Genomic DNA, 16,444 nt, shown 5'->3' on the forward strand with positions numbered 1-16,444 from the left:
CACATCAATTGGTGTAAGAGCAGCTCAGGTTCACATTCTGCTTAGTTCATTTTAGTTCGTCCTTGTTTCGGCAACCTGAAAGAGGTCCTACGTTGACTGTCAATATCAGATAAATGTTTAAAAATGCCTTTACTGGTAGTATAGTGTAATCAGAAACCATGCAGTTTTTCACATGACATAGTGCAGATTTTATGATCAATTGGGGTAATCAATTCTTAGATAAGGATGGCCACACATAGCGTGAATAAACTGATCTGGGCATCACCAGCAACATAAGAACAGTGCAGGGTTTAACACCTGATCAAACCTGATTTGTGCAGGAATACTGCACCATGATGAAATATATTTGCATCTGATGATAGTTCCTGGGCCGCTAGTGTTGTGGGTCTGAGTGAAAAGTGCAACCAGATCCAGTGATGATTGGCAGTTCTCTTACCACTCCACATTTTATATGATTGCTTTGCTTTTTAATGACAGCCTTAGGCTATATGACACACTAGAAATTGATAGTGAAGGCAAGGAAACCACTCGCCAGTTTCTACAGTATTGCTGCCTTGCTGGTTAGATAAATAAAGTGTTGCTTTCTTGCTGGTGGAGATTCTACAATATATGGCCCAACAAAGGAAACTGGTTTCTTTGCCCTCTCTAGAAAACTTGTCACTGCGAGTTTTCATCAGTGACAGGATCAGAAGTGTACCATAAGCATTAAAGTGGTTGTAAAGGCTGAAGGTCTCTTATCTTCATGCATTCTATGCATAAAGGTAAACAAAAACCTTCTGTTTGCTGCTCCCCCCACAGCACCCCCCCCCCAATACTCACCTGAGCTCTATCCCGATCCAGCAATGTGCATAAGAGCCTTGGCTGTGCCGGGACTCCCTCTCCTTATAGACCGAAACAGCAGCAGCAGCCATTGGCTCCACTGCTGTCATTCACAGTGAGTGAGCCAATGAGAAGAGAGGAGAGTGGGGGGCGGGACTGAGCCGTGGCTCTATATGTCTTATGGATGCATAATGCGAGCACGCACCAGTTCCCCCATAGCAAGCGGCAAGCCGAATCTTTAATATCACTTTGAGCTGGTATAGACAAGTAGAGCTCTCCTAGAGGAGAGCAGGAGGATTGCTAGTGTGTCATAGACGGTAGTCAGACATGCAGGCACGATCCAACCACCGATAAGCATATATGCATTCCCAAACTTTAACATTGGCATCAGGTAACTGCTTGGGGTCAAGGTGGACCTTCAGTAATTACAATTTTTTTCTAGCCCTTCATAGGCAAAGGACAGGTTCGCTTTAAAGTGGTAATAAAGTCTTGTTTCTTTTTTTTCTTTTTACAAACATGTCATACTAATCTGCTCTTTGTAATGGTTTTGCACACAGCAGCTCGGATCCTCCTCTTCTCGGGTCCCACGATGGCTCTCTTGGCTCCTCCCTCCTGCCGGGTGCCCCCAGAGCAAGCAGCTTGCTCTGGGGGCACCCAAGCAGACATGCTTCTAACCCACGGGGCTCTGTGTGTCCATTGCCTTGCCCCCCTCCATCTCCTGGCTGTGATTGCCAATGGCTCCCACTGCTTCTAAAAGCCAATTAGGAGTGCGAGTCCCTGGAGAAGGCAAGGCTCTCGTGGACATCGCTGGATCAAGAGGGGGCTCAGGTAAGTCATGGGGGGGGGGGGGCTGCTGCACACAGGTTTTTTACCTTCATGCATATAATGCATGAAAGTAAAAAACCTAGTGCCTTTTCAACCACTTTAAGCTGCTTTTCCCCAACTGCACATCTGTTGTGGTAGGCAAAAATGATATTTGTTACAAAGAGAAATGCAGCTAGAATTATTTGGAAACAGTGCATTAGAAATGCTTTATCAATAAAGTTCTGCATGTATAGCTAGTATAAGCAATTACAGACATAAGCACAAAAAATGACTTGTCTCGTCTACTTTCCATCACGCCACCCTCAATCACAAGCACTTCTGTTTACCAGTAAGTAATTTGTTTATACACAATTTACTGCAGAAGCCCTGTTACATCTGTATGTCAGTTATGAATTTATTACAAAAAGCTCCAGGCTCCAACACTTTGTCATGTACTCTGCAGTCACAAATAGGCCTCTCTTCATTTCGAGATTTCTAAATGGATGTAGATAAAATTTCCATTTCAATCTAGTCTCTGTTATGATTACAGTGTACAGGACAACAAGGAAAGCATGGGATTTTCTTTCTATTAACTTGTTCATTGCTGCCTTGAATAAAAAAAAAAACAAAAAAAACGCTCTTGTACTGAAGGTTTCAGTAATACTAACCTACTTGCTGACCCAGCCTATTTCTGACATTTGTTGCTTACAAGTTAAAATCAGTATTTTTTTGATAGACAATTACTTAGAACCCCCAAACTTTATGTATTTTTTAGAAGAAACCCTAGAGAATATAAAGGCGATCGTTTAAATTTTTTATTTCACACAGTTTTTGCGCAGCAGTTTTTCAAACACAATTTTATTGGGAAAAAATATACTTTAATGAATTAAAAAAAGAAAGAAAAAAAAAAACATAATATATACCCACATTTTTTGTATAATATGAAAGATGATATTATGCCAAGTAAATAGATAGCTAACATGTCATGCTTAAAAATTCAAAATCAGGTAATGCACTTCATATGGCGCATTCACAAACCTAGGCTTTTGAAGCACATCATTTTCCAAATCTTACACTAGCATCATTATACTATATACAATTATGATGATTGTTCAACATTGTCATTGACACATGCTGGGATACAGTCCTTGGCTTTAGGTGCTCCCCCTGGTGGTTGCCTCCAGCCTGACTGGGAGCCGCGATGCACTATTAGGGGAGCCCTGCTCCCCTGCTGTCCCCTCCTGACTATTCGGGTGGGGCCACCTGTGCATTGGCGTCATGGTCCCGCGATGCACGCAGTACGTCCACTTTGCGGCGTCATGCGTTGTTACTTGCGGCGAGACCATCACCCAGGTGAATGGATGCCTGTGTTTATCGCAGGTGTCCACATATGGCTTCACATGCTGTATGGCAGGCAATTGTCTGCAATCAAAACACCTGAGACATGACGTTGGGGGCGGGACCTATGATGCTTTGCAAGACATTTAAGGTGAGGATGAGTGATCAGACAGTCCAATCTTTCAACACAGGATGCATACCAAACAACAGCATTTATTTCTTTATGGTAAGCACACAGCCACTTTGTTTCACAGCATTTTCTATTCACTTTCCACTTCTTTTTCTTCTCTTTCCTCCGCTTCTCTTTTCCTTCTCATGTCTTTATTGCATCACTTCACATATGCACTTTATGTTGATTTATTTTTATTGGTTTTACTCAGTTTTATTACCAATCTTTTCATCCTTATTCACTTGGGTTACTTTTATCTACCTGGGCACCTGTCTTCACCCTTTGGTTATTTCTTTTCATTCCCTGGTCTATACTCAGGTCTCTGATGCATTCAATATATATGACCATTATCATTTGTTGGCTGCTATCCTACAGGAAACTGCTTACTTATCCACATGTATACTTTTCCATTTAGAGACTGGCCAGGTGTTTGATACATTTACAACACATTCTCATCACTCTCCTTGAGTCGATTGCAATGCCTCTGGATCCTGCCCCCTCAGCTCCCATGTTGTACTATTTGGCCGCCGCTGTATGGAAGCACTGGTTTTAAGCGCAATGACGCGGCTATATTTGTGAGTATGTTGTCTCCCCACATGGGTTCTATTTTTTGAGTATTCATACTCCAATAGCCACCAACCCTGCATGTTTATAACAATATTCATTTCTTTCCAGACCTGCCTGCACACTTACACTCCTGACGAGTGGGCAATGCGACCCACAAAACGTGCGTCGAGTTACCAAGATATATGTATTGATGTGCATATTGTTACTGTTACGAGACATTTTAATATTTTTATGACTATGTTCTGTTTTGTGTATGTCAAACATTCATGTTGTATTACTTTGTATATTGGTTCTACACAAACTAGATATATTTCAACATTGAGTGTCATGACTATTGGGTCCACCTCATATAAAGTCCTGCTGGGCAATTCTCTTTTTGTATGCATTTTCCAAATCTGGACAAAAGGAGGCCCAGGTATCCCAGATTTTTAGAGAAACTATCATGTTGAACAGCTGGTCCAATGAAGGAAATATCACGCTAATAATGAAACTCCACTGTTCGCTCCATTAGAGGCAGTCGATTGTGCCCCACTATCCATACAAAACCTGCTATGGCTTCACCCACAAGATGGGTCCTCATTCCCTAATCCTATCTTGTGACATTCTCTACAAATCTGGGAGGATGTTAAGTACTCCAGAGGTCTGCTCTCTCCACACCTATCACTAATACTGATTTTAGGCAATCCTGCTTTCACCTCCGGTTTTTAATCACCACAGGCTTTCAAGCATTGGATTGACCTAAAATTGACTCGCATCCATGCTCTTCTTTACCCCAACGGCATGAAATTCTTTGCAGACCTCCAAATGACAAACTTCCTCACACAGAGCGGTTTCATTATTTCACCCACAATCCATTTACAAGGGGACAGACTATCTCCTATCCCATTAGAACTTAAAGGGGTTTTAAAGGCAGAAGGTTTTTTTTAAAATCCTTCTGTGTGTAGCAGCCCCCCTCAGCCCCCCTAATACTTTCCTGACCCCCCCTCTATCCTGCGATATCCCTGAGTCCCTCAGCTCTCCCCTTCTGATTAGCTGAGACACAGCAGCTGTGCCATTGGCTCCCGCTGCTGTCAATCAAAGTCAGTTAGCCAATCAGGAAGAGGAAGCGAGGCCGAACCGCAGCTCCATGTCTGAATGGACACATGGAGATACAGCTCGGCTCAGGTGCCTCATAGAAAGATGCATATACACCTAATGATGAGTGGGATTAAATCTGGCAAACCAAAAGTCTAGCTCATGGGACGCAGCAGCAGTCAAGACCAATTATAAAGAATTACTTAGGTGGTATATGGTGCCTGTCAGACATGGTAACTCTGGTGCCCAGCTGACCTGCTCCTGTGGTTGTTAAGACCTGGGCACATGACTCCATTTTTTTGGTGGTCCTGCCCGGTGGTACATAACACATCACAAGTGTATGCTATCTTTGGAACTCTTTTATAGAATTCTTTACCAATGGTACCATAATAAGCACTTAACTGGAATCCTGACAGGATCCCCAAGCAACTATTTACTCTTGTGACCCAGGTTTTGACCACCACAAAACAGATAATAGTAAAAGCTTGATTAAGTGCTACCTTATATCAGAGGTTAAATTCAGAGGTTAAATCCCAGATGCAACGGGTGATGATTAATGAGAAACTAACAGCTAAACTAAAGGGCACTTTACCTAAATTCCACTAAGGCTGGCCATACATTATACAATTTCTGTACAATTTTCTTGAAATTTACCTTCAACTATGTAGTACAAAGACCTGCCTAATTGGATACAAGTGAAAGTGTTGTTTAGCTTTGACCTCATATTATGTGATTTGTGGTAAATCTAACAGAAAATTGTACAAGAAAATTGAACATGTATGGCCAGCCTAAGTTTAGGAACCCTGGGCTACTCACTTTCTCTCAAGGGGCTTTGATTGTTGCCTCCTGGAAATTTGATGTTCGCTACTACCCATACTGGGAGATTCGCATGGACTTTAAAACCAACCTGGCCACCCTTTCTCTCCTCTCCCTTCCATAATATTTCTTAGTATTTTCTCTCTCCATAAACACTTAATTTTTCTCTCTCATTCGGTTTTTCACCCTATCATAACTTCTCTAACTTCATTGCTGATACCTAATATGCAAGGAATGTATCCAATACCAATTCCTATGTTGTTTACATGTTTCTAATACAAGGCTGGCGAGCCTTACTTGCTCTTGTATATTTGTGAGCTATGCACCCTAATGATTATGTAATACACCAATGTATGCTTAAAGAATACTCATTGAAGTGCTTCTATGTAAACTTTTTATTCTCATTTGAAATAAATAAAAAGATTGAAAACAGCACACTGCAAAATGCCTTTCATACAAGTAGTGACTGCTAGACCTGCCCATCCTCACAATGACAAATGACCAGAGACTGACACTTGTCAAATTCAGCTTCTCTCTTCTACAAACGTTTTAAATATATACTTTATGACAATAAATCATTATTATGCATATGTTCCATCATGCTGGAAGATTTCTGATACAAACACCTAAGTCGTTACACATTATTCTATATGTGGCTCAATTATCAATCAGATAGTATATGTACAAAATCATACTATTTAAAAAAAAAAAAAAAAGAAAAATATACATTAGAAAAATATATTCCTTTATACATGCAACAAGAAACATGTTGCTGAAACACATATGGGTTGTATAGTTTATACTTTTACAGCACACTGCAGCAGGAATTAAAACACATATGCAATTCACATTTCACATTATGTATTGAATTAACATTTATTTCACTTACATCTTTTCCAAGGACTCTTAGTTCAAACTGTGTCTCTTTAAAATGTATTTTTGTGATTCTTGGCCTACAAAGAAGATCAAAGTAAATAGTCACGTAAAAGGAAGTACACATAAAAGAAGCATAAACACACAACTGAAATTTATTCGTTAGATTTGATTTTGTACATTGGCTTCTGTAATAAAGGCCCCCTTAGAAACCATTTACACCGATGTGTTTAAAGTGGATCTTTACTCCCTTTCACAAAAATTCACAACATTCTGACGTGAAATTACCCTATAGTGATAGATAAACAAATATTTTCTCTATTACTTACCTTTACTCGATTCCCACTTCCTGGTCTTAAAGTATAACTAAAGGTACAACTTTTTTTTTAGTTTTGGATAGAGTGGAGAGGGATTAGAACACCTGTCAGCTTTTATTGCCGTCTGTGCCCCAATTAGTGAGATTTCTCCTCTCTATTTGTCCCGTTTATCATCATCATTGAAAGTGAAAGTAGGAGAAAATGTTGGATTGTCCACAGAAAGGTAATACAGGGGAAATCTTCCAATGGGGACTCTGGTTCTGGTGGTCTGGGGGGTGCCCAAGGGATTCCCTTAATTTGCAGGAATTTCCTCTCACTTCCTGTTTTGGCCATGGGGCAGGAAGTGAAGTTAAGTCTCCCCAATGGGGAAGAGATCCCAAAAAATAAAAGAACGGGGGTTATAACCCTACCTTACTCTATCCAAAATGGAAAAAAAAAAAAGTTTTGCCTACAGTTCTACTTTAAGAAAAATTGTAAAGTAGCCTGAACTGCAAGATCTCCATTAAAAAAAAGTTTTTGACTTTTTTTTTCGTTATAGATAAGTATAATGTATAGTGCATGTACAGGATGAGCAGCATTACATCATGCACCTCAACTTTCACATGCACCATATGATATTACACTCATCTGTTTGAGAGAAAAAAAAAAAAAGCTTTCCAAGAAGATCGCGAGGGAAAGTCTTTCCCAGAGAAGTAATGTGATACAGCAAATGTGTAAGATAAGGTGCATAACAGCATCAGTGGCTGGCTTCTACCATCTCCTTTGCTGCCCAACCAACGACATCATGCGCCAATCCAAATTTATTTTTGCTTAAATGGTGGCACAAGTTTCCCACAGTGCTGCGCTTGGGGAAACTGTGTGATGAGGAGGCAGGTAAGTACCACAAATTTTATTTGTTTTAGTTAGTAGAATGTATTTAGATCAGGTTGTAACAAGCCTAGGCAACCAAACATTTGCTTATCATAAATTAATATATGTTATCTGTTACTTTTATTGAAAACCAAATGTCAAAATTGTCAAAAAGTTTCTACAATATCAGTTGTACATATAAAAGTTACAGAAGCAGGTGCAGGTTAAACAAAAAAACATCTCCAGGAGAATATAATGCAAGAAGCAAACTTGATGTTGAAATACTGCTGCTATCTCTGCTGCTATCTCACTAAATAAATATCTGCATTCCATTCTCAAGCAGCAGAAATAGAAAAGCAAAACAAATGGTGCTGCAAAATAAAGATAACTTCCAGCTGCAAGGGGTTATGTATGCTAGTTATGAATTTGCCCAATCACTCAGACTTGATCTACAGATCAAGAATAATTGCAGGAAAAGGGGTGAATGTTAGTGTTTATATGTCCCCCATATATTGCTCATGGGCATCTTTGAAAGAAATAATTGAGCTGATTTACTAAACCAAAAAGTCCAAATGTTTGCATGCGAGACAGAAATAATTTAATTCGTCTTTAATATATTGATCCACTAAAGGAAAAACAAAAAACATACAGCCAGAAACTGAAATTTTCAAATAGATTTAATCAATTGGTGTTCTCTACTTAAGCCTTTGCCTCTACAGAGCAATCCTATAAGCTGCAACGTTCTGCTTTTACATTAAGTAAAATGTTATTATCAGACAAAGTGCACTCATTCTTTTTTCCCCTTTACCCTAAGCAAAAGGATCCTACTCTCCCCCTGTACAGATGCATACTTACCAACATCCAAGGACTCTATGAAATTGTTTACAACCAGTGTTGAACTTGAAAGGCTTATTTTCCTAGCCGCACCTGCGCAGTACAGCCTCAGTCTTCAATGGATTTTCTCTACCTCTATCTTCTGGTTCAGAAAAAGGCCCCATAGAAGCCTACGGGGCTTCACTGTGCAGGCTGGCTAGGAGAGGGAACGTTTCATGAATGTAACAGAGGCCACTATTTTGGGATCACAGTATAGATCTGTGAAGGGGGAGGGTGGAATAATTTAGGTTAGGGCAAAGGGACAAAAATTGGCATTTTGTCCAAATGTGTACTTATTCTTTAAAGTGAACCTGCATTTTGCCCTGATTAAGTAAAATATTATTGCACCAAGATGACTGTGCCATGTCAACAATTTGCCTACACTGCAGACCAACAACAGTATGCACACTGTTGGCTGAAAACACAGTACAAGTAATCAGGATATGCTGCATGCAAAGGGACCACCATAGCGGCAAGAGGGAAGAGCAGAGTGAGCAGATAAATGGCATTATTTTTATAATTCAAGATTCATTTAGAGACCACATGAATTATTAGTGTTCTGCTGCTCCTTCATTGTCTAATGAGCAAGCTTGGAGTTTTAAATAACCATGATGTATTAGCACTACAGTGGAGATGTAGGGACTGGCTTTGCTATATACAGGAGTGCCTGGATCCAAAACTGGCCCAAAAGAATTTCTAATTTTTAATCAAATAAAACAGTTCTCAAATATGCATAGCTCTCCATTTAGCTGCTTGTCTGTTTTCTGCTTTCAAAACCAAGCACACATTCCTTTTCAACCCTTTACCTGACCTAACCTAATCTAGTCTACCATATCCCTCCCCAAATACATACTTACCTCAATCTGACTACTGTGGCCTCCAGAGTTTCGTTAATATGAGGTACCCCAAGTCTTTAGTATTCCAGCTGTGCCTGCACAGTGCATCAGCAAAAGAAAAGCTGAGGGCACGGCCCCATAGGACTCTATGGGGAGCTACTGCAAATGTATAAACAGAACACAGAAGACTTGTGGCGCGGGACGTAACACACACCGGTAGCTGCGACTGCTGGATCAAGGTAAGTATGTATTTTTGAATAACAAGTTAGGTTGGAGTCAGGGAAAGGGGACAAAAAAAGGATAAATGCACTGAACTTTAACTCATAAGGAATAATTTGTATGTACACTGGTTTTAAACCTAATAACGATTATCCCTTTTCCACTTTCCTTGACCTAGCCTAGCCCACCATACCCCCTCCCCCGATACATACTTACTAACTACTGTGAGCTCCAATGTTTGTTTGCATGAGTCACCCCAGGTCTTCAGTGTCCCAGCTGTGCCTGTGCAGTGCATCTGCAAAAACTTCTTGTGAGGTTTAAGAGGCTAAAATAAGAAGACAACCACCGCTCAGGTGAGCAATCCCAGTGCTGTGGGTGCTGACCCCGGCTCGCCACCTCTGCAACAGTAGAAATTAAGGGCAAATCGGCCGCACATCACCAGCTGCTAGGAAGATGAATTCTTTATTGACATACGTCAAAGGTACACAGGATACAGAATTTAAGAGGCTGGAGGCACCACCTGATAGGAGTTTATGGAGAGCTACTGAGAAGACTTGACTAGGACACAGAAGTCTTGTGGCATGGGATGTAACGCACATCAGTAGCCGCAACCATTGCATCAAGGTAGTATGTCTTTTAGGATAACAGGTTAGGTTTTCATCAGAAAAGGGGACAAAAAAGGATAAATGCACTTTAGTTTAAGTCATGAGAAACAACTTGTATGAAAACTTACCAGTAATACTTCCCAACTTGCTTTTTACTTTTGTATACCACCAGCCCCACAGGGGTTAGGCCTAGAAAATATTCAGAGTTGTTTTCTCCCTTTAAAAAAAGATATAATTACGGGTCATTAAAACATAAAAATATGACTCTACCAATAACATTCAGCAGTGCTGCAATTAACTATAGACACTAAACTGCTTAAGATAATACAATCAATGTTGTCAAGATAAATCCACATAACTTGTAGTGTCCTATGTCTCATACAAAATGCATGCGTTTATGAAAACACAGTGGTAGAAACAGATAGGAAGTGGGATGGCAGTCTGTCCCTATCAAAACTTCTATTCTTAAGCTGGCCGTGCACCGCTCAAATTTCAGCCGATTCCTGGACAAACTTCAATTAAAAAATCCAAGGAGCTGGGCAGAAAAAAGTTGGCCAGTGACCGCAACCAATAAACGGAGGTCACTGTTCAGTTTCCAGCTATCAAATTGCCGGCAGTGAGGGAATCTATGGATTTCTCTCATTCAGGATGAAAAAAAGAAATAATTAAGCATATGGCCAACTTTAGGAAGGATCCAATGTGGCCCTCCCAAATTTCAGAGCCTACCTGATTTATTGCAATGGGCAAAACAACAACTTACCTTCCCTGCATTGTGTACAAATGAAGCTCAATAGAAATTGTAGACTACCACAACAATGTGTATTGACTTAAACTTCATTTAACTTACTACAAAACTAGAACATGGGATGGAGGAGGAACACTCAGAGCCTGTATACAGTAGACATTTCCTTTTTAAATGGTAAGTCTACCCAAAATTAGAATTTTTACTTTGGGAGGATGCCAGAAAGTTAAACCACCCAGCAACTCAAGCATTGAAACATCCACACTGAGGTTTAAGGCACTGCCTCCAGTCATTACGAAGCCAAGCAGCCGTGACTCACTCCTCTTGATGCATTCTCTGCAAAACAAACAGAGAATTGGGCAAAAGAGAGAGGCAGCGGATGGGCAATGTGAGGAAACCTCTGGTGGAGTGACTACTACATTCCTAGGGAATAGTAGTGGAAAATTTTCATTTATCACAATCCTCTCAAAATTTAAATATCATGCCAGATACAGCATTACAGAGAGACAAGCAATATAAATGATTAACATACAAGGAATGTAACATTTTAATTACTTTTAGGCATAGAATATACCCAGTGGCAATTAAAAGTAACGCTAACTAACCGAGTCTACCATTCATCAATATAAGCCATAGCATTCATTTCATAATCATTCCCTTTCAGAGCAGCAGCTTTTCAGTATATTCACTAAGCTTAATAAAAGTATAATAATATACAGTACTATTCTTATGATTCTCAGCAAAGAAAAAAAGCATTCACACATTATGAATACCTAAAAAGGATCTTCTCTTTAACAGTCTACGGTCAATAAAGAATTAAATGAGGTTAAAAAGCAGTAACAGTAGCAACAGAGGAAAGTCCCTGAGATAATAGTAATGAAATGGAAATATTTACTTTGGAGGAAACTTCATATCTGTAATTGAATACATGGAATACATTTATTCTACCCATAACTATTCACACAGACAGCTCATATGAAGCTAAGAAATCAAGTAAAATAAATCAAAGCAGTTTATTAGGGAATGCTTCCTTGGGCTTGTAACACATGGTACAAGTGAAAACAAAGACGAACTGTAAAACAATTCACCTATAGAATATTCAGCGTGAACACACTGAAATAGACAACACAGCGGAACAATTGTTAACACTTGTTCCAAAGCCATACTGGATAAAAGTAGCTATTTCTCAATGAAATAATTCAGAGTTGAGCATGTATTTCTATAGGGAGGCCATAGATGGGCAGATGTCTCCCTGAAAACACCACACTGAAAGATATCAGCAAATTAAGAGCTAAGAAGAGATGTGGCACCTGCAAATTCTGCAGATATATGGTTGAAGACAACTCCCTTACGTTATCGAATGGCAAAGTCCTGAAATGTAAGGGACAGGCCAATTGCAACACATGTTTGTAGGTGTTTATGTTCTGACATATTTATGTGAAGCCTATTATATCGGAAAGACGATATGATATGGACAGTTAGGAAAAGGCTTGAGGATCACATAGAAGATATTTCTACATACCATCTAAAGGCTCCTGTAGCCAGACACGTATGTTTGAATCATAATAGAGACAGTACATCTTTAAAATGCTGGCTGTTGGAGGCGGTCAATCCTAACCCCAGAGGAGGTAATTTTAATCAAATTATTCAGCAGAGAGAAACCCAATGGATTTAGGAACTGAGGGCCATTCACCCCCCCCCCCCCCAGGCTTAAATGATAGCTTAGAAATGTAAATATAATATCACTCACACCTCTGGGATATTAAGTATAGGAAGGGAAGCCGCTAGTTCAAACTGTGGGAATAGTTAAAGGATGGTAAATGAATAAAAACTGTGCTAACCCCTGATAATGGAGGGCTATATAACCCTACTGCATATATAGTGTGACAATACGAAAAAAATAAGTGTTAAGGTATTACTACCTTGTGCCCATATAATAAATAATATATGATAAATAATATGAAATGTCACAATTACCAAATGCTTCTAAAAATATATAAATGTAAGGCAACAAGAATTTCACCATCAGTGATCCCTATAATAAAGTGCACATATAGATCAACAATAATCTCTAGATGAGTGGATAATATCCATAAAGTGCAATATAATGTGCTGACAATTACTCATATTAATCCATAAAATCTGTAAATAACGTCCATAAAATGCAATATATATTCACAAGGTGAAACAAAATTATATAGTCCGTAGTATTGTGCTGAAGAAGAAAAAGTGCAAATAGTGCAATAAAGTCCTTTCAGTGCAAATATAACGGGTGCCAATGAAAGTGCATATGCTTGTACAGTAGTGGTGTGACCCTCCACTTCACCTCGAGTGCCGAATGGTAAGATGGCTCACTTACCAGATCACATGGATTCCTGTTGGCATACGCCAGCAGAAATCAATATAGGCTTGATCTAATGAACTCCTGGTCCTTGCCAGTGTATGGGGATGCACGAATTGCGCCTTTGTTAGCTCAGGGTATTAAAGAAGAAAAGGCTCCTCATCGTGTAGATGGTTAAAATAATCCTTTTATTGTAAAATCTTCTCTCAAATACAAGTAAAACACTGCAATAAAAAGTCACTGCAATATAAAATCATTGAGTGAAAAAACTGGTGCCCTTACAGACCTTACCAGCCTTGCGGCTGTCTCCGATGTCTGTATGTGAGACTCGCACCATAACCGGAAGTGGGGAGATGGCGTGCAGTTCACTAGAGGGCCCAGAACGAGGCAGCGTGCATTACAACGTGACGCGTTTCATCATAGAAATGACGTAATCGGGATGTTTTCCAGGGATACATTAACGGCTTATATAACGTTAAAATTGAAAGAGGGTAAAGACCCTTCGAACTGCGGAAGTTACAGGCCCATTTCGCTCCTGAATACGGACTTAAATTTTTTTACAAAAATCTTAGCGGTAAGGATGGCAAAGGTACTCCCTAAAATAATACACTTAGATCAAGTTGGCTTCATGGCGGCGAGGGAAGCAAAAGACAGCACTACAAGAGTCCTTAATTTAATTCATATAGTTACCAAAGCAGAAACACCCTGCATCATACTGAGCACCGACGCAGAAAAGGCCTTTGACAGAGTTGAATGGACCTTTATGCAGTCGGTGCTCAAGTATATAGGAGTAGGCGAAATAATGCGGGAAAGAATATTTAGGGTTTACTCTAACCCTACCGCAAGAGTAAAAGCAAATGGGGTGTTGTCGGAACCCTTGAATATAAAAAATGGCACAAGACAGGGGTGTCCATTATCCCCCCTGTTATTTGTGCTGACACTAGAACCTTTCCTGAATAAAGTCCGACTGAATCAGGATATAAAAGGAGTCATGGTAGGTAAGGAACAATATAAGACTGCAGCATACGCAGATGATTTATTGTTCACATTGATAGAACCAGAAATATCGCTGCCAGTACTCCTAGAGGAAATTAAACAGTACGGAGTATTATCAAATTTTAAAATAAACTATAGGAAATCTGAAGCAATGGGTGTGGGAATATCAAAAGCAAAAAAGGATAGAATAAAGAGCAATTTTGGATTTTCATGGGTGGAGAAAGCAGTGAAATATCTAGGGACTTACATATCCGCAAATTTAGCCCAGATCTATGAACTGAATTTCACCCCCCTGATTGGAGAGACAAAATAAAATTTTGGAACAATGGAGGGGAGGTCTTCAGTCATGGTTTGGAAGAGGAAATTTAATTAAAATGAATATCCTGCCAAAATATTTATATATTATGAGAGCGCTACCAGTCAAAATCCCTAATAGTTTTTTTAAAACTGTGCAGGGTGTGTTTGGTGGATATATCTGGGCGGGTAAAAAACCACGTATAGCACGTAACACCCTAACACTTCCCAAAAATATGGGTGGATTAGGTGTACCTGACCTGCGCAGATACTACCATGCCATCCATTTAAATAGAATATTGGACTGGTGGCAACATCGGGAAACAAAAAGATGGGTCCAATTGGAACAAGCACAAACGATGGTCTCACTAAAGAGAGCAATCTGGTGCTATAAGATACTCCCTAAACCCTTGAAGATACACCCCTTGATAGGGAATACAATAAGAATAGGGTTTCAACAGACAATGAGACAAAACTTAACTTCAACTGAATCCCCATTGTATCCGATCCTGGGAAACCCCAAATTCCCACCAGGCTTAGAGAGACAGCATTTTAAAAAACTATGGGAAACAGGACAAGATGGTATTAAAACTTTTGCGAGCCAACAGGTGTGGCCTTCAATCGGGAGACTAACAGATGAGGAGAGACCATATAGGCTACTCCTATGGGAGGCACTCCAATTGCGACACTTTTTGGAGTCGCTTCCGGAGTTGAGAAAATTTAAGAAACCACTGACACATTTCGAAAAACTCTGTGAGAAAACAGGAGGCATAGATCGCCCATTATCCATTTTATATAAAATGTTAAATACTCCATTGGACCAACCGAATCTGAAATGGTTGGAAAAATGGAAGGTGGATCTAAATATTGATATAACAGACACACAGAAACAGAGGATGTTCAGGGCAATATTTGGACCAACTAAATGCACTAAAATTCAGGAAATAAATTATAAAATCCTGACTAGGTGGTATAATACACCAGACAAGCTGCATAGGTGGTACATCCAAGAATCAGATAGGTGCTGGAGATGTGGAGAAGGGGAAGGCACAATATATCACATCTTCTGGAACTGCCCAGAGATAAAAAAATTTTGGCTAGAGATTGGTGATATAGTCCAAAAAGTAACAGACTTTAAAATTGAGGGATAGGCCGCCTTTTGTCTCTTACAGATAGCAGGGCAGACAGAGAGGAAATACACAAGATCAGTACTGCCACACATGATGAATGCTGCAAGAGCATGCATTCCCCAACATTGGAGAAAAAGACAAGCCCCTTCGGTGTTTGAGTGGGTAAGAAAATTAGAACACATTAATAAAATGGAGGATCTAGTGCTCTCCGCACAATATAAACAGGAACAATATAAAAAGACATGGGGAACATGGAACTTATTTATATCCTCGGAGGCGGGCAAACAATTGTGGGCACCATTATCTCAGAACGCGGAAGTTACGTGAGAGGGAAGGCGTCCTCTACTCTGTTGAGGGGGGAGGAGATGTGAGGGAGGGGAGGAGAACTATTTGGAATGTTCCCCTCCGGGTCCTTCTTTTTTTTTTTTTTTTGTTTTTGTTTTTGTTTTTTGGTTGTTGTAGGGTATGATAGCAAGTATGAATGAGGGGTGAATGGGGGAAGGGGGGGGGTATTATAGAAAAGTGGAGGGACAAGGAAGGGAATGACCAGATAGGAAGAAGAAGGGGGAACAAGGCAAGATCCGGAGCTAAGGGTCATTTAAATTAAAAAAGCATAACGAAGTAAAGGGAGGTAAGGATTGAAAGAGTAGGAATAGAGAAAGGGACTTGTTGTCTTAACAATATCTTGCCTTAGTTGAAGATTGGATAAATGACTATATATTAATGAATTGGAAATCTCTAGAGGATTCTATCAGACCTCAGTGATGAGAAAATTGATGTGG

The 16,444-nt window shown here is 39.8% G+C and overlaps 1 protein-coding gene across 1 annotated transcript in view; it reads right to left on the bottom strand.

Moving 5' to 3' along the window:
- Positions 1 to 16,444, bottom strand: part of EPB41L4A (erythrocyte membrane protein band 4.1 like 4A) — a 445,595-nt gene that overhangs the window by 142,338 nt on the left and 286,813 nt on the right. Inside the window, exons 8-9 of the mRNA XM_082243130.1 lie at positions 10,288 to 10,376; positions 6,477 to 6,540 (exon numbers count right to left, since the gene is read on the bottom strand). Of these exons, the coding sequence (XP_082099256.1) occupies positions 6,477 to 6,540; positions 10,288 to 10,376 (153 nt within the window). The remainder of the gene's footprint in view (positions 1 to 6,476; positions 6,541 to 10,287; positions 10,377 to 16,444) is intronic.

This window comes from Pelophylax lessonae (assembly GCF_965119305.1).
Source record: "Pelophylax lessonae genome assembly, chromosome: 1".
Classification (NCBI taxonomy): domain Eukaryota; kingdom Metazoa; phylum Chordata; class Amphibia; order Anura; family Ranidae; genus Pelophylax; species Pelophylax lessonae.